This window comes from Erpetoichthys calabaricus, chromosome 15 (genome assembly GCF_900747795.2).
Source record: "Erpetoichthys calabaricus chromosome 15, fErpCal1.3, whole genome shotgun sequence".
NCBI lineage: Eukaryota > Metazoa > Chordata > Cladistia > Polypteriformes > Polypteridae > Erpetoichthys > Erpetoichthys calabaricus.
This window is the reverse complement of record NC_041408.2, coordinates 101,890,750-101,909,935: the sequence shown is the minus strand read 5'-3', so window position 1 is coordinate 101,909,935 and position 19,186 is coordinate 101,890,750. Positions and strand designations below refer to the sequence as shown.

At 37.4% G+C, this 19,186-nt stretch overlaps 1 protein-coding gene across 1 annotated transcript in view; it reads left to right on the top strand.

Annotated features, from left to right (window-relative positions):
- Positions 1-17,939, top strand: part of ppp1r21 (protein phosphatase 1, regulatory subunit 21) — a 97,895-nt gene extending 79,956 nt beyond the window's left edge. The window contains exon 22 of the mRNA XM_028820198.2: positions 16,481-17,939. Within this exon, the coding sequence (XP_028676031.1) occupies positions 16,481-16,510 (30 nt within the window). The 3' untranslated portion in view covers positions 16,511-17,939. The remainder of the gene's footprint in view (positions 1-16,480) is intronic.
- Positions 17,940-19,186: the final 1,247 nt, after the last annotated feature.

Below are 19,186 nucleotides of genomic sequence, written 5' to 3'. Positions count from 1 at the left end.
AGACTTACGCAGAGGCACGTATAAAATAAACAGGTTCTTTATTTTTCTTCAGCTGGAGGGCACGTCTTCCCTGTAATCCCTCCAGCCACAACACAGTTCCACAAGCACTAATACACCACAAAACAACACTTCTTCTCTCCACCTTGGCACCACCACTCCTCCCATGCAACCTCGTCCTCTTCCTCCCGATCCTGGCTCCTGAGTGGTGGATGCTGGCCCTTTTTATAGCCCACCTGGAAGTGCTCTAGGTGCTTGATCACCTACAGCTAATTGCACTTCCGGGTGGGGCTGCAGAGATGTCTAGGTGGGTTCCTGGCTCCATGCAGCACCCCCTGGCGGCCACCCCAGCTCACCACAGGGTTGTGGAGAACTCCATCTCCCAGGAAACCCTGCGGGAAATGGAGGCACCATCGTCAGCCACGGAGGCTGCCACCAAGCGTCCCGGGAAAGGTAGTGAGATGTCCATAGCTGCTCCCCCGGAACATATACAGAAGGGGTGTCCTGGCCGCCTGTCACAGTGTGTGGATGTATGTATATATATATATGTATATGTATGTATATGTATATATATATATATATGTATGTAATGTATGTATGTATATGTACAGTGCATCTGGAAAGTATACACAGCGCATCACTTTTTACACATTTTGTTATGTTACAGCCTTGTTCCAAAATGGATTAAATTCATTTTTTTCCTCCGAATTCTACACACAACCATCCCATAATGACAACATGAAAAAAGTTTACTTGAGATTTTTGCAAATTTATTAAAAATAAACAAACTGAGAAAGCACATGTACTGTACGTAAGTATTCACAGCCTTTGCCATGAAGCTCAAAATTGAGTTCAGGTGCATCCTGTTTCCCCTGATCATCCTTGAGATGTTTCTGCAGCTTAATAGGAGTCCACCTGTGGTAAACACAGTTGATTGGACATGATTTGGAAAGGCACACACCTGTCTATATGAGGTCCCACAGTTGACAGTTCATGTCAGAGCACAAACCAAGCATGACGTCAAAGGAATTGTCTGTAGACCTCTGAGACAGGATTGTCTCGAGGCACAAATCTGGGGAAGGTTACAGAAAAATTTCTGCTGCTTTGAAGGTCCCAATGAGCACAGTAGCCTCCATCATGCGTAAGTGAAAGAAGTTCGAAACCACCAGGACTCTTCCTAGAGCTGGCCGGCCATCTAAACTGACCGATCGGGGGAGAAGGGCCTTAGTCAGGGAGGTGACCAAGAACCAGATGGTCACTCTATCAGAGCTCCAGAGGTCCTCTGTGGAGAGAGGAGAACCTTCCAGAAGGACAACCATCTCTGCAGCAATCCACCAATCAGGCCTGTATGGTAGAGTGGCCAGACGGAAGCCACTCCTTAGTAAAAGGCACATGGCAGCCTGCCTGGAGTTTGCCAAAAGGCACCTGAAGGACTCTCAGACTATGAGAAAGAAAATTCTCTGGTCTGATGAGACAAAGATTGAACTCTTTGGTGTGAATGCCAGGCGTCACGTTTGGAGGAAACCAGGCACTGCTCATCACCAGGCCAATACCATCCCTACAGTGAAGCATGGTGGTGGCAGCATCATGCTGTGGGGATGTTTTTCAGCGGCAGGGACTCGGAGACTAGTCAGGATAAAGGGAAAAATGAAAAGTGCACTGACACTTCCCATCCAACCTGATGGAGCTTGAGAGGTACTGTAAAGAGGAATGGGCGACACTGGCCAAGAATAGGTGTGCCAAGCTTGTGGCATCATATTCAAAAATGACTTGAGGCTGTAATTGCTGCCCAAGGTGCATCGACAAAGTATTGAGCAAAGGCTGTGAATACTTATGTACATGTGATTTCTCAGTTTTTTTTATTTTTAATAAATTTGCAAAAATCTTAAGTAAACGTTTTTCACGTTGTCATTTTGGGGCGTTGTGTGTAGAATTCTAAGGAAAAAAATGAATTTAATCCATTTTGGAATAAGGCTGTAACATAACAAAATGTGGAAAAAGTGATGCGCTGTGAATACTTTCCGGATGCACTGTGTATGTGTATAGTATTTGATAAAATAGGAATGCCACAAATTTATGCAATGCACAAGATGCTACTAAAGCAAAACAGGAATGCTGCATCTCCAGTTGGTTATCCTGCAGAATTGGATTAAAAAAAAAAAAACTCAAATTCAGCTCAGCCAATGTTAGCTATCTTTAAGAAAGCTAAAAAATATTGTTATACCTAATAAATTATTTCAAACATCATAGTTACTGTTTTTCAAAAAAAAATGAAAACCTCTTAGAGTGTGCTTCCTACAAACATCCAACCATTTTGGGATCCTGGGAATAATTTTAATAAAAAGAATTAACCTAATTTCACAAGATCACAGTGAATTTGTTAAAGACAAGCAGTTATTACGAAATCTTTGTTGATTCTTTGCTATACTGTGCTTGTTTATAGTAGTACATCATGGCCCATTTTATTTTTTTCTTCTGGAGTAGATAGAGGAGCTAAAGACTAATTAAGTGACATGGGATTGGCCAAATTCACCCTTGCATAGTCATCTGGTCTGAAAGATCACTGTGAACTATGAGTTTGCTACACTTGCTTGGCAAGAACACCTGAATTCAAGCTGACTTGTCTCTTTTTTTTTTTGGTCAGTCATTATATTTTGTTTGTAAGTGTACGTAACAGAGCTCAGAAAACTAGGCACTTGTCTGAAGATTCTTCATTAGCTGAATATTATGCTTCAAAATAAGGAAGATTAAAAAAAAGTGTTTTTTTTTTTAATATTGTAAATGGAACACATGACCAGCAAAGCCCATTTTTGTGTATAGTGCCTGCTAGAATGTATAGGTTATTAGGCTATTGTAAATAATTGCTGAGGTTCATAAATTACATAGAAAGTTTTATTTTCATATTTTAATAGATACGAGTGTCACACAGTACAGTAATTTTTCAGTTTTTTATTACAGTTTACATTTTAGTCTACCATACTATTACGTTTTTCTTTGAGAGACTTCTATGTCGGGCCCAGTATCTCTTTGAGAGTGCTCTTCTCTACAGTACAAGAAAAGGTAATTTCTTTGATTAAATAGTGTGCTGCTGCCATAGTACAGTATATCCAGCTTTTACTCTCTCGTTTATAATTTGGAAATTTAACAAAACCTACTTTGATTTCTGGCCTCCTTTGCTTGTAGTAGCAACATTTTTTTGATTGTGATAACTTTGCATATTTGGCCGGATGATGAACATGCAACTGACCTTAAAGGTTCTTTGTCCATCTCTTCTGCACTAAGTGCCATCATAAGTAGTCTACCAATTTCCTCTTTTATGTTTTTCCTTTTTCCCTTTTCATTGTGACTAAAACCAAAGTACCACATAGTTGTAGCAAGGTTGTGTGTTTCCTTGCAACTTATTCCAGCGTGTTTTGTAAATGGTTTCTTTGACTCAAGGAGAAACAAAACAAGGACATCTGCTGGACAAATGTAGAATTTGCAAATTAAAGGATATGTCTTTTTAAACAACATACCAATATACTTTACACCAGTATATCAATTACTTGATTAAAACAGTGAAAATTGAGCTTTGTAACTTGAAGATATTTGTTTGATATAGAAGATAGATATAGATATAAAAGTTGCACATGCATTCTTAGTGTGAGATGGCAGAGCAGCTAATCTCTCCAAGAAAATGATGATGTGAACTTTTAAGACAATGCACAGCCCTAATAAACATTTGCACTATCTGACCTTCCAGAAAGCTTGCTATCTGTTCTGCTAAAAAGCTGTCATTAGAGCTGAAAGGGAATATCTATTCACTGTGCTGTGTTAATCTGGTTTCAGACCTACCATGTCCATGAAATAAATTATTATACTCCAGATCAGAAGCCTATGACTGTTCACTCCGGGACAAAAAAACAGTCAAGGCTGCCCATTATTACAAGTGCTGTTTGCTATCGCTGTTGAACCTCAGAATCTGCAACCATCTAGAGAATAAGTAAATTATAAGTACAGAATTTGAAGAAAAAAAGAAAAAAATCTCTCTCTACGCTGGCTATTTGTCACTCTACATTACTGATTCATAATCATGTCTTCTACATGTATTGAATCTATTGCTGGCATTCTATAGAATTTCTGGGTCCAGGATTAATTTTAATTAGTGCTTTTATTCCTAATGAATTAAAGATTAAATCTAATCTATTGTCTTAAATGTTGTCACAGAATTTCAAATATGTAGAAGTTAAAAATAAAAATTTAAATATCTGTTCAAGTTCAGTTTTTGCAAAGTGATGGAAACTTTTGTGAAAGTAATAGTTTTTTTTCTGTTTTGACTGTCAAAACACTTTTAAAAACCTTTTTAAAAAGATCATGTGGTCCTATTGTTTTGATTCCAGTAATCCCTCCTCCATCGCGGGGGTTGCGTTCCAGAACCCCCCGCGAAAGGTGAAAATCCGCGAAGTAGAAACCATATGTTCATATGGTTCTTTTTATATATTTTAAGCCCTTATAAACTCTCCCACACTATTATAAACATTTCCCGCACAATTATCCAGCATAAACCCTTTGTATTCTCTTAGATATTAGGTAAGATTCGTTGAAATTATGTATGTAAACACAGTTTATATACAGTAAAACCTAAATATTATTTTAAAGATATTGAGCGTCTCCAATATCACATATGTTACAGCCATTACGACAGACAGGCCACCAGCAATAAATACGTACAATGCAAGAAAAATTGTATACAGTAAAATGTGTGTACAGTGACACTAAACTATGTACATATAATAAGTACTGTACGTAGATAATTAATTATGGTTAATCACCAACAATGACACTTGTCTGATAACAATGACTTTAATTTTACTGCACAACAAAGAAGAGCGTTACAGCTCTTCTAAAGGAGCCTCTTCAGGCGACTGTGTAGCACCGCCATTGTTCTCCTTCCGGCAGTCTTCAATCCATATCCCTAAAGCAGATTCCATCCAGACTACTGCCTTATTATGTCCACTTGCAACTCGTTTTGCGCCCTGCTTAAAGGACACTGTGGCTGTAGATCTTATATGCTTTTCCTCCTTTTTAAATAAAAAGAATCGTGGACTCATTGATGCCGCAATGGTGTCCTGCAGCGGTGTAGCTGTTCCCTTCCTTCAGCATATCCAAAACTTTTACCTTTTCTGCAATCATTTGCATCTTCTGTTGGTGCTTGGACACGGCCCCTGAAGCAGTAGCAGGAGCACGTTAATGCTGAATGAGTGAGATGAGACTTCCTGGTTAATGCAGCACTCCGTCGCTGAGCCAATCAGCACACAGGAACTTAACTGTGTGCTCTGATTAGGTAGCTTCTCAGTCATCCGCCAATAGTGTCCCTTGTATGAAATCAACTGGGCAAACCAACTGAGGAAGCATGTACCAGAAGTAAAAAGACCCATTGTCCGCAGAAACCCGCAAAGCAGCGAAAAATCCGTGTTATACATTTAGATATGCTTACATATAAAATCCGCGATAGAGTGAAGCCGCGAAAGTCGAAGCGCGATATAGCAAGGGATTACTGTAATCGTATTTTCTGACTTTTGTCATGAAGAAACCAAATAAACATTGGATGGTGGCCATGGATGTGCGTCTTCACAATTTTATGGTCTTCCACTTCTCTCTCTTTATGCACTGTGTGTTCTGTTTCGGATTTAGAACTCACTGGCTAGACTAAACACAGTAAAGTGCAGTTGACTGTACTGGAGTTACAGAATTTCTTGGTGAAAGTGAAAGAATTGTTTGTAACACTAAGCATTGTTATTGCTGTATTAAATTCACATTTATCTCTATAATCTTAAGCAATTCACTTTCATGTCAGTCAATTTTTACTTTGCCACCAGAGAAAGGCATTACCACTTTGCTTCAAGTCCCCATCCACCTTCATGTGTCCACTCTTTCTCTTCAGTTGTACTCCTGAGTTGAAATGATCCAAGGGATTTAGTTCCAGTGCTGAGAGATTAGATTGACTGTAGTGATGTTGTTTATAGATGTGGCTAGCAGCAGTAGTGGGTATAGTGTTGGATTGATGCTAAACTTTTGACTTTGTACCGATACCAGCTTTCGCTCCTCTGTACCTATACAACATTGATACCAAAGGAAATAATGGATAACTCTCCCAGGCTCTTGTCTTCTTTTTCCTGTCAGACCGCACGCACATTCTCTACACAGCTCCCCCGCACTGTGTTTGCCTAGGGTCCATTTGAGGCTCATAATTGCTTAATTCAGTTTACAGGGATTTATACATATTATAATGAGGGGTGCGGGGTGGTTCTCCCCGTGGAGTTTCCTATGTTAATATGCAAATATTGTTTTGAAAACAGTGCAGAGAGTGGGATTTGTGTTATTTTTATTTTTATTTTTTTTTTGAAAGCTGTGCACACAGTTCCGGCACCAAAGTAACATAATGGTGGCCTTGTAACATTTTAAAACATTGGGTATTTAGTTCAGTACCTTTTAGTACCAGTATACGGCGCAGCACTAAAAGGGTATCGGAAACATTTGTTTGATGATCCTATACTTATAATGCAAACACAGTTTTTGTTTTGTTTTCTACAAGTTATGTTATAGATAATTCCTAGGCATTATATGACCTACATTATGCTATTACAGCTTTTTCAGTTATTAATTTTATGATATTCATTTTTTTATTATTAAAGAAGTTTGCTCAGAAATGTACTTTGCCTAATGTGAACATTGCAAGGTGGCATTTCAATATGCTATGTGGCAGTCAAAACATACTGGATGTATTCTGGGAGCCGTGCCATTTACTCTTTCTTGTTCTTATCTTAGGTGCAGTTATTAAAATTTTATTGAAAGACAGTTGAGTAGTTACAGTATACATTCCACATGCCTTGGTCTACAGAGATGAGCACAATGTTTGAGTGTCGGTAAGGAGTTCCAAACAGTTCTGTGCAATTTATGATTCTAGATGTTCATGAAGCAAATCAGATCCATGCTTTGTAAAGTTGGTGAAGGAAAGATGAGTGCAACTATTAATTATCATGTTTTGTGTGTGTGTATGTGAGTGCACAACAGTTGCTTACTGCTTCTTAAATTCGAAATCCATTTTGGTTCATTGCCTTGGAATGCTTTTAGAAGTAAAAATCTTTCTGTTCCATTCTCTTCCATTGTAATCAAAAATGTACACATGAAAGTTCATTCTTTGAGAAGTATAAATTCCTTGAGAATTTCGCAATGGCATAATTATGTCTGTTTATGCAAAGAGCAAGAGATCTGAGAATTACCGTCAAGGTGACTCATCTGTAAACCACACAAGTGCAGTGCCTTTTCCTTGCATGTGTATTGTGGTAGTGATCACTTTGTCTGGAGCAGGCATAATTCTTTTGTAGCGATACATGCAAGATTTTTATCAAAGTAAGTCAAACAAAAAGAAATTTAACTATTGATACTGTTTCATGCTTCTAGGCCATTGTCTGTCCTAATGTAAGCCTGGTTAAGAATTGAGCTTTCAGCAAGTTGTTTTTCATACATTATGGTACAAATTTTGAAACCTTATACTGTATTTCCAAAAATGAACAGCAGACTGTCATAATTTTTTGATGATAATATTGTGTTGTATAACACCAGAAAAGAGGAGAGGAAGTTAGAAGAATGGAAAAGGGCTGTGGAAGATAGAGGATTGAAGATAAATAAGAAGACAGAATATAATAATAATAATAATTCATTACATTTATATAGCGCTTTTCTCAGGACTCAAAGCGCTATCCACACAGGGAGGAACCGGGAAGCGAACCCACAATCTTCTACAGTCTCCTTACTGTATAGCAGCAGCACTACCACTGCGCCAGAACCTCTGGTCACGAACGTTTCCGAACACGTACAAATCGGGTTACAATCAAAAAGTTTGCCAAAATTTTGCATCTGTTCATGACCACACACTATGGTGGCGAACAAAAACACTGGCGGCCAGTTTTGCTATGCGCGTTCGTATGCGCCAATGATTTCCCATTCTCCATTTCCCATTTTCTTTTGTTTGCGTATACAGGGCCTAACAAAGCAGCTGATGTTGCAAAAGTAGTTATAATGTTAACCAAGCAGAGGCCTCAAGTGCTGGAAGAGCTGGAAAAACTGTTGCTAGTGTGGTTGAATAAAAAGCAACTTGCAGGGGATAGCGTAAGTGAGCCGATCATATGCGCAAAAGCCAGGAAGATTCATGGCGATTTGCTGAAAAAAAATCCTTCTTTGAGCGGTGCAGGTGAGGAATTTAAAGCAAATAGAGGATGGTTTGAAAAGTTTCACAAAAGAAGTGGCATTTCATTTTTTTCCCCTGTGCTTACAACTCATAAAGTTTATAGCAAGCGGTTCGTAAGGGTCTAGCGCGAACTCTTACAATGTTAGTTTTCTCTGTGGTTCAGGGTTTTCTCAGTGTTATTCAATGTTTTTACATTTAGTTTACTATTACACTGTGCATTCTATGGTATAATTAACTATTTATGTGCTAAATTATATATATATATATATATATATATATATATATATATATATATATATATATATATATATATAAAAGGCAAAGCCCTCACTGACTGACTGACTGACTCATCACTAATTCTGCAACTTCCCGTGTAGGTGGAAGGCTGAAATTTGGCAGGCTGATTCCTTACAGCTTAATTACAAAAGTTAGGCAGGTTTGATTTCGAAATTCAACGCGTAATGGTCATAACTGGAACCTCTTTTTTCACAATATACTGTAATGGACGGCAGCTCGATGGCCGTGGGAGGAGGAGTTGAGTGTCACGTCATATCGCCTCCCACGTAATCACGTGAAAAGACTGTGAACGCAGTAGGGAGAAATGAAGGAGGAGCCGCAAACAGCGAAGAACAAAAAATTCATTAAACAATTGAGAAGGGAGCGAAACAATAAGGAGCGAGTGAAGCATACAAGCATCTTCATAAGGGAAAAAAGCACAGTGTAAAACGTAAGTTTAAATTAAGTTTATAGAAACGCTCCCGCTGCGGATTGCAATAACATACAGTAATCCCTCCTCCATCGCGGGGGTTGCGTTCCAGAGCCACCCGCGAAATAAGAAAATCCGCGAAGTAGAAACCATATGTTTATATGGTTATTTTTATATTGTCATGCTTGGGTCACAGATTTGCGCAGAAACACAGGAGGTTGTAGAGAGACAGGAACGTTATTCAAACACTGCAAACAAACATTTGTCTCTTTTTCAAAAGTTTAAACTGTGCTCCAGGACAAGACAGAGATGACAGTTCCGTCTCACAATTAAAAGAATGCAAACATATCTTGCTTTTCAAAGGAGTGCGTGTCAGGAGCACAGAATGTCACATAGATAGAGAAAACAATCTCTGGCAAACAAATCAATAGGGCTGTTTGGCTTAAGTATGCGAAGCACCACGGCACAAAGCTGTTGAAGGCGGCAGCTGACACCCCCTCCGTCAGGAGCAGACAAAGAGAGAGAGATAGAGAGAGACAGAGTTTGTTTTTCAAGCAAAAATCAATACGTGCCCTTCGAGCTTTTAAGTATGCGAAGCACCGTGCAGCTGCACAAAAGATAGCAATGTAAAGATAATCTTTCAGCATTTTTAGACGAGCGTCCGTATTGTCTAGGTGTGCGAACAGCCCCCCTGCTCAATCCCCCTACGTCAGGATCACAGAAAGTCAGCGCAAGAGAAAGAGAAAAGTAAGCTGGGTAGCTTCTCAGCCATCTGCCAATAGCGTCCCTTGTATGAAATCAACTGGGCAAACCAACTGAGGAAGCATGTACCAGAAATTAAAAGACCCATTGTCCGCAGAAATCCGCGAACCAGCAAAAAATCCGCGATATATATTTAAATATGCTTACATATAAAATCCGCGATGGAGTGAAGCCGCGAAAGGCGAAGCGCGATATAGCGAGGGATTACTGTATTCGCGAGATAAAAGTTTAATGAGAAGACACGAGGTATAAACGAACCACACGCCGTAGCGCAACGTTAGGGGCTTCACCTCTGGCGCTGACGATAGAGATTCCATTCCCGAGAGGGGATGCAGTGACTGTGTATGCCTGATGAGCCCAGAATTAGGGAGAAACACATGTCGCATACTCTTTGCATTATTTGAAAGTAAACTATTAAAACCATTCTATGATCTGCTTCTGGGAACAGAAAGAGGGCACGTGGCGGACGTAAGGCGACTTGCTGACAAACCACAAGCGTGACCTGGCAGGTAACCACCCATACAATCAGATTATGATTCAGAAAACGAATGCCATGAATGTAATTACCACGATCTACATACTGTCAAATAAACGAAACACACGCCGTAGCGCGACAGCTGTGAAAAGGGAGCTTCACAAAAAAACAGATCCTTAACAAATTGTAATTGGTATATTTTCGATCCGTTTAAAAAGTTTTCTTTTCTTCTTAATAAAAAATTAAAAGCAGTACTTCGCCGCAACGAAGCGCGAGAATTTGGCTATATAATAATAATAATAAATTTTATTTATATATCTGCTTCTCGCAATTAAAAGAGGGCACGTAGCGGATGTTAGACGACTTGATGACCAAGCATAACCGTTACCTGCCAGGTAACCACCCATACAATCAGATTGTGATTCAGACTAGGAATGCAATGAATGTAATTACCCCGATCTACATACAAGGCGAAAGTCTTGCAACATTCAAAGATGATGGTTTGGGATAAGTACACCATGGAACATAAAAGAGCTTATGAAGCCTTGAACCGAAAAAAGCAAGATCTCAGAGATCGTAAAAAAAAAAAAAGGAGGTAATGTCGTTTTACTCGCTGTAGATTTTAGTCAAACATTACCAGTTATTCCACGAGGGAGACCAGCAGATGAACTCAACGCGTGTTTAAAATCCATGCTTCTCCCACGGTCGGTTATATGTCGCGTGTTCTCGGGTAGGTACACCAAAAAATGTATACATTTAAGCATGTAATGGGCAAAGAAAAAATGAGGTATACCCGAAGGCACTGCAGTAGTACTCAATGTAACTTTACTTCTTAAATGTTAATGTTTTACTGTTTAATAATTTATACGCTTCTTATATGTTGTTCAAATTCTTTTATCAAAATATCAGTGACAGCGCAATGCACGATAACATGGAGTGAATACACCATACGCATCCGCCCACGGCCGCCCTGGTGTGCGCAGATAGGAGTTGATTCTACAATAAAATAAAGATAAAAAGAGTAATAGAATCATCACCCATAAAGCGGATAGCAGACGTGACGTACTATATGTGTACCAGATTTCAAGTCAATAGGTGAAACGGTTTGCAAGCTACAGGTGATTTAAAATCCTGGACAGACAAACGAATAGCCACGGTAGCAAATTATAGAAGAAGATTTTACTGTTTAATAATTTATATTTATATGAAATGTGCTTCTTATATATTACTTCATATTCTCATATGATAACGATGTTAATGTTGTTTATATTGATTTCTATGTTATTGTAAGTGCGTGTATGTGTGTGTATGTATATATATATATATATATATATATATGTGTATATGTGTGTGTGTATATATATGACAGCAACACTCATAACAATGACAACACAATTACATTAACAATCATGTTACGTTATTTTTAAAATGTTTCCTTTACTTTTTCATAACCTCTTTAACACACTACTTCTCCGCTGCGAAGCGCGGGTATTTTGCTAGTATATATATATATATATATATATATATTTACATACAGTTTATATGGTCTGGAACGGATTAATTGTATTTATATACAATCTTATGGGGAAATTACAATCGGGTCACATCCAGAGTTTTGGAACGAATTACGGTCGTGACCAGAGGTACCACTGTATAAGGTTTAACACTATAATCCCTGAAGCCTACGAAGAAAGTCATAATCCCGGGCCACCTTAAATTCCTTCACACCTCTCCATCAGCGTCTTTCTTTTGCAGATGTGTCAATCAGCACAAGCACAAAGTAGTCTGCTATCCCATCCCCGCCCAAAACCAACGTAGCTGAAGTTCTCCCAGCACAAGTTTATTTATCTGGGTACCTGGAGTTGTATAAGGTAAATAATATATCGTTATTTGGAATACATACATTTCATGTGTGTTCCGCGTCTACAACGATCTGGGTAAATGTAGGTTGACAGGAAATGCGAGGCAAGAAATGTGGAACACATACCTAAAACAGAAACTTTTTCCATGTTATAGTAGTAATTACATGAAGTATATAATGTGTGAAGACTTTAGTCAAAATACCAAATAAACACGTGCACTTTTATTCTAGAATATAACCAAAGAAAAAAAAATCAATTTACATGTTGCTGTCAATGAGTTAAAAACCCAAGCTCAAATGTCAATCGACAGATAATTGCAATGTCTTCTTATTTACCCTATATAACTCCAGGCAGCTCAGTCCCAGATAAAGAGACCTGAGCTGGGAGAACTTCAGCTGCATCTGTGGGGGGGATGGGACAGCAAGCTGCTTGCTGGTTGTACTGATTGGCACATTTGCAAAACAAAAGATGCTTATGAGAAGGTGCAAAGGAATTTAAGGTGGCCTGGGATTACAACTTTTTTCAAAGGCTTCAAGGATTCTAGTGTTAATGATGATCACGATTCAGAAGTTAACTTGCATGGAGAGCTATTGATAAGAGTGGATACATTTAAATATCTACAGTCAGTGGTGGCCCAAAATGGAGAATTAGATACAGCGATAACCCATAGAGTGCAGTGTGAATGGAACAATTGGAAGAATGTATCAGGAGTATTGTGTGATGGAAGAATTAAGGTGAAGGGTAAAGGTAAAAAAATTTTAAGACCGTGGTAAGTCCAGCAATGATTTATGGAGCTGAGACATGGGAGTACAAAGGGTGTAGGAGATGTTGAATTTAACAGAAATGAGTGTCGAGGAGGATGTGAGGAGTTAAAGAAAAGGACAGAATAAGAAATAAGACAATCAGAGGCTCAACAGAAGTGGGAAAGAGACGTAAGAAAGTGCAGGAAAATAGGTTGAAGTGGTATGGATATGTGATGAAGATGTGGGCAAAAGACTGATGGAAAATGAAGTACAGCAGAAGAGAAAGTGATGGAGGCCAAAGTGAAGGTGGATGGATAAAATAAAAGAAGATCTGAAGGAAAGGGATCTGACTGGAGAGGAGGTGCAAAACCAAGTTGTATGGAGAAGGGTGATCGAGCACATCGGCCATATATAGAAATGGGAAAAAATGAAAAACAAGAGTATGTCATAAATCATACTTATGGAAGTGTTGATAAGCATGAAAATAATTCTAGATGTATTTTTATTCTTGCTTATCCTGCATCCTTTGTACTGCCTTAAGATACATGACTTCATTCAAAGTTGCTTGCAGCATCTTTCTAGTTAAATTCTTCTAATTAAATTATAACAACCAGGAGCCATATTTTAGTGATCGCATATCTTTTTTTAACAGTTAGAACTGTTAACTATGTATCACAGTTTACACACATTTTCAGAAGCTATGATATTCTAATGGGTGAATGATGCATTTTATAAAATGTCAACATACTAAACTTTGTTCATTAGGCATCCGTTCTATTTGTAGTGTACTCTGAAGTGTCCTGTGTGGCCACTTAGGGGTGTCTCAGACCCCAAACCCCATGCACAACTACAAAGTAAGCAAGTCCCCGTTTCAAAAAGACTTATTTTTTATTTTACAAAATACCTTTCCAGGCTTCTTTATAATACAATCTCTACAATAACTCAATATGATTAAAGACCAGAATTAACTAAATGTTTATATTCATGTAAGATAATACAGTAAGTGCTGAAACACATTTTCATTTCAGGTTTTCTTTAAAATATAAACACAAACATTAACCCCAGCACATTTAAATAATTGCATCTGCATTCACATTAAGATCATGGAAACACTCATAGATGTGTCCAAAAATCAGTAAAAGTAAAGTCAACAGAAAGCTGCTGACAAAAGGGTATTGCAGCTGCACTGTGCAGTGAAATGATCGTGCTTGACACTACTTTCTTCCAGCCTGTGTATCTGTTTTCAATAATAGATTCCTTTTAGCCTTCTACCAAATACTTGAATTCTTTGTAATGCACTCATTTTGCCTAAAGCATCTGTCCAGGCCTTGATAAGAAGCTCACCATTTAATCAACGATCATGGAGTGACTAAATGGGAAACCTAAATACTACAAAGAAATTATTACAAAATGGAACCTCACTACTATTGATTTGTCTTATCCTTACCCATTGAAATCCCAAGATGGAAACTTTTTTTATTTATTAACAATGACCTTTTTTAATATTATTTAATCTATCACATCTTGTATAGAAAAATATGCCATAACTTGCAGTACATCAAGAAAGTTTTGAAAAAATGTGTGGAATGCACAGAACATATGGACAGAGTAATTTGAACACTATTAGTTTAACACCTAAAATATATACATATATGATTACATCTTGCCTGAAGAAGGGGCCTGAGTTGCCTCGAAAGCTTGCATATTGTAATCTTTTTAGTTAGCCAATAAAAGGTGTCATTTTGCTTGGCTTTTCTCTACACCTAAAATATAGAATGGCACCATAACTACATTTTATTGTAGATGAGTGATATTCAGATTTTTATTTATTTATTTTTTAACATTGGGCCTTTTGAAAGTACCATTGCATGAAATACTATACTTTATGAAACATTTATAAGATGCAGATTTCAGATGTGACATACAGCAAAAGCAATTTAAAAGGCAAATAAAATTTTGGCTATATTGTAAAAACCATTGAATGTAAGTCAAGGGATGTCATGCGTAGACTATATAATGCACTAGTGAGACTACATGTGGAGTGTTGTGTGTATTTGTGGTCACCACACAGCATGAAAGACACAGCAGCACTTGAAGCTGTGAAGATGAGAGCAATCAAGTGCATCCCAGGACCTAAGGACATGTCCTACTCTGACAGACATAGAGAATTAAACCTGTTTCGTCTCCAGCAGAAAAGACTATGTGGGCACCTAATACAGGTCTTAAAAATTATCAAAGGCATTGATTATATAGATCCAACAACATCCTGTCAACTTAATGGTGTATCGCACACTCTAGGACTTCAGTGGATATTAAAGGTAAGGGCATTCAGGACTGAAGCCAGGAGGCACTTTTTTTATTTCTTTTTTTTTTATTACTCTTTCCCAATAAGAGTTGTGGGAATCTGGAGCAAACTACTGAGACATAGAGTTGTAGCAGAAACCTTAACAGCCTTCAAGAAGTGTTTGAATGCCATATTGGATCAGCTTCTCTATTAGCTCAACAAAGAAGCTTGTTGGACTTAATGGTCACTTCTCATTTCTTAAATTTCTTATGTTCTTACTAAGTGATATAATCAGGAAGTTAGAAGTGCTCATATTAGTACTTGAAAGCCCAGTCCATCAGTGAAATGAGACTTAAGAACAACCTACCTGTTCATTTTTGTTGGTCATTATACAGTATGTACATACTAGAGGGGCAAGCACCCTTCGGCGCCCAACCCCCAGTTGCAGCCAGGCATGGTTAAATCTCTTGGCACTCTTGCTTAAGTCTCGTCTCACGGGATGCGAGTTCTTGATGTTTTTTAGTTTATAATTTAAAAATGGAATAAGAATCTGAAAATCTAACAACATCACATTAAAGTTTGATAAATTCTGAAAAGAATGATACCACACATATGTATGTAGGTTTTAAAATGAGCCTGATTTGAAGTGTGTCAAAAAAAATCACTTAAAAACATTGCGCAAAATCGTTGTACTTTTAGGCTTAGGATTTTATATACAGTATATTTATAGTGAGTAGATTGTGTGCCAAGTGCAATATTTAATTTGTGTTTCAATTTAAACCATATTCTTTGTTACTGCAGGGAAAGTGATGTGTTCAGGTGGTTTTACATTTCTTAGAACAAAAACAATCTGTTCGTACTGCTGGTCCTTCTGCCCACCCGGGTGTTTCTAGATTAATAGTTTTTAATTCCAAATTGTTCACAGATGTTTCCTTTACAATAAGCTGTTCAATTTTTTCATTGTACACCAAGATGTGTACCTTAAAAACAACACAATCAAACTGTGCAATTTGTATTTTAAATGTGATATAAACCAATGAAATTGATCAAAAATCAAATCATTAAATTGGATCCATTGTCAACACAGAGAATGTAGTGGTTTGCCACACACACTTTCAGGTTTGCATTGTCGAACGACCTGGCATTGAAGGTGAAGCGTGACGATTTTGACATTTTTTTCATGTCACATTGTGTTTTTTTTTTTTTTCTTAAATGCTTTCCAAATATTAACCAAAACTAAGCATAGAATTGGGATTTTTTTCAGCTTAAAACAAAAAAACACAAATATTTTGAAACTGTGAATTTCAGATCAACTAATTTTATAACAAACAACAACTAATGGTAACCTTTCCTTTCTATTAGCTACATTTTTGCAGGTCACATATGTATATAAGTACTTATTTTTGTTTTTTTATTTTTAGGGAAATTCCAAGAAAAATAAGACTCGATAGGAAAAAGAAAAAGATGATCTCTTCATCGACAAAATGGACAATGAAAGCAAAATGTGTGATATTTCTGGTCTCATGGGGTGTCTTGAGAAAGGGGAGATGAGATGTCCCTTGAGACTGGCTTTCAGCAAATAGCCAAAAACAAATTCTGCAGACTGTTGCTGTGTAAGTTGCAGATGGTGTATACAGTGATCAGTGATCAGTTGTACAACAAATGAGGGTCTCACTAAAAGTTTTCCAATATATTTTCACAAGCAGACTTCAGTCTTTTTTTCCTGTGAAATCACATTAATGTTTTTCTTTTACAATGCAGTGTACTACTTCACCATTAGAATCAGCATCTACCAACTTTCTTTTCAGTACCAGCTCATTGTTTAAACATCTACAGCTTTGCAACAGAACAATATTTTACATGGAAATAGTTTAATCTATGATTATACTGAGGCAGTCGGTACAGTTAGATTTACTTTAATTGTGATGAGTGATGCAAGGTCACCTGCTGGTTCTGTTAATTTCTTCTGTAATTTTCTCAAATTACATTTACATTTTTATTTTGTTATTTCTCTGCTATTATGGACTTAAGACATATTTTCCACTGTGACGTAAATTGTGTTGTATTTATTTGAATTTAGTCTCCATCTTTGTTTCCTTAAAAAGGGGTTCACTAATAGAAAGGTCCCTTTGAGTTGTGATAAGGTGGAAGAAACCCTAATCAGTGTCTAGTTACTTTATAATGGTAACTATGGCTTCCCTTTGTTTGGTGTCGATCATTGACTGAAATGCACAAGACATTTTGGGGAAACAAATATCATGTTAACACTCCAGGCCCTTTGGGCAGTTGTTTAAACTTAATTATGAAGGAAGAATGTGCCACACTTGCCTATAACTTCCAGTTTTCAGCATGCTGTTGGACTAGGAACACAGTCCTCTGGAAACCGAGACCAAAATGTACCTTTAAGACATAACAGGGCAGATCTCCGCAGCACTGCTGTGGAGGCAGGTCTTAGATATGAGAAGCTTGCTGTTGTATTTTTTACCTCTTTCTGTTTCTGTGGGAGCTTTTTTAAAAGCTCTTCTAGATGTTCAAACACTTCATCTTGAGCTCACAGCACATTTAAACTGGTTAATAGGCACTAGTGGTACTGTGTATGTGTTAAGGAAATCTTTAAACAACATTGGTGCAGTGATCTGTTTAAGAGAGACATTGTAATCAATGTGTGTGTATATTTTGCATTTGTATTCATGTTACAGCTGTTTAGTGTAATTTCTCTACATTTAAAATGGAACACAAAATTCTGCTATTGTATAGGAGTTCTTTGAAGTTAGCTCATGGCAAGTGCATTTTATGTGAAATGTAATATTCACTGTATACTTTGTCTGCTTCATTAAAATCCCTAAGACAATTTGTATAAATAAATTGACCCAAAGGTGATTTGACTTTTTATGTTTTAATGAAAACAGTTCTATATTGTGATTATTATTTGTGTTTCTTTTAGTAACATTTTTCTTAACTTCTACTAAATGTCATGCATTTAATGTGTACATCTTATAATTTCATATTATTTTCAAATATGTATATTACAATAATAGTTATCACACAGGATTCAAGCACACATTATTTATTATGTGTGTGTTATATATAATTATATATATATATATATATATATATATATATATATATATATATATATATACATATACATGAAGGGGGACCCAAAAATAACCGGAAATATTTTGAAAACATTTAATTTAATTTTCTGTACAAACTACAATTAGTCTCCTTCAAAGTACTCTCCATTGGCGGAAATACACTTATCTAACTGTTTGTTCCATTGTTCAAAACATTTTTTAAATTCGTCTGAAGTAATGCCCATTAATGCTGTTGTCGTTTCTTGTTTTACCTCTTTGACATCAGCAAAACGCCTTCCTTTCAAGTCTTTTTTCATCCGAGGGAACAAAAAGAAATCACACGGAGCTAAATCCGGTAAGTAGGGTGGGTGGTTCAGGGTTGTCATACCGTTTCTTGCCAAAAATTGGTGAATGCTGAGAGCAGTGTGAGATGGAGCGTTGTCATGATGAAAGAACCAATCACCCGACTCCCACAAATCAGGGTGTTTCCTTCTCACACTGTTGTGCAACCTACTTTTACAAAAAAATTCACTGAACACAAGCACAACCTTCCAGACTGATGGCACTTGGCAGACTGACTTGTGAGGAGTGTAACTAGATTGCCCTAGCGGCCCAACCACGTACTACATGTACCAACCTAACAACAACAAAATTCTGGTTATTTTTGGGTCCCCCCTCGTGTGTGTATGTATATATATATACACACACACACACAAAGTGAGAGAAAGTGTATACAGTATGGATAATACAATAGTTTATATTAGTAAATCAAAAGGCAGAGATGTGAGAAAGGTTGGGTCCCCATTTTGATGATCCTCATTTATTACAGGGTTGATCATTGGATTGTTGAAGTAACGCCTGTTGAACTTTGGGTAAGTAGTCACTTGAACCTTGGGTGACGGAAGAGAGGATCTTCTTATGCTTTTGTCTGGTGGTAGTGGCAGGAGGCAGATAGGTGGACAGTATCAGGCTGGGATTGCTGTTCTTCATGGAAGTCATGGAGTCTGGACTGTAGAAGAACTATACAGATGTGTGACATCTTTGTTGTCA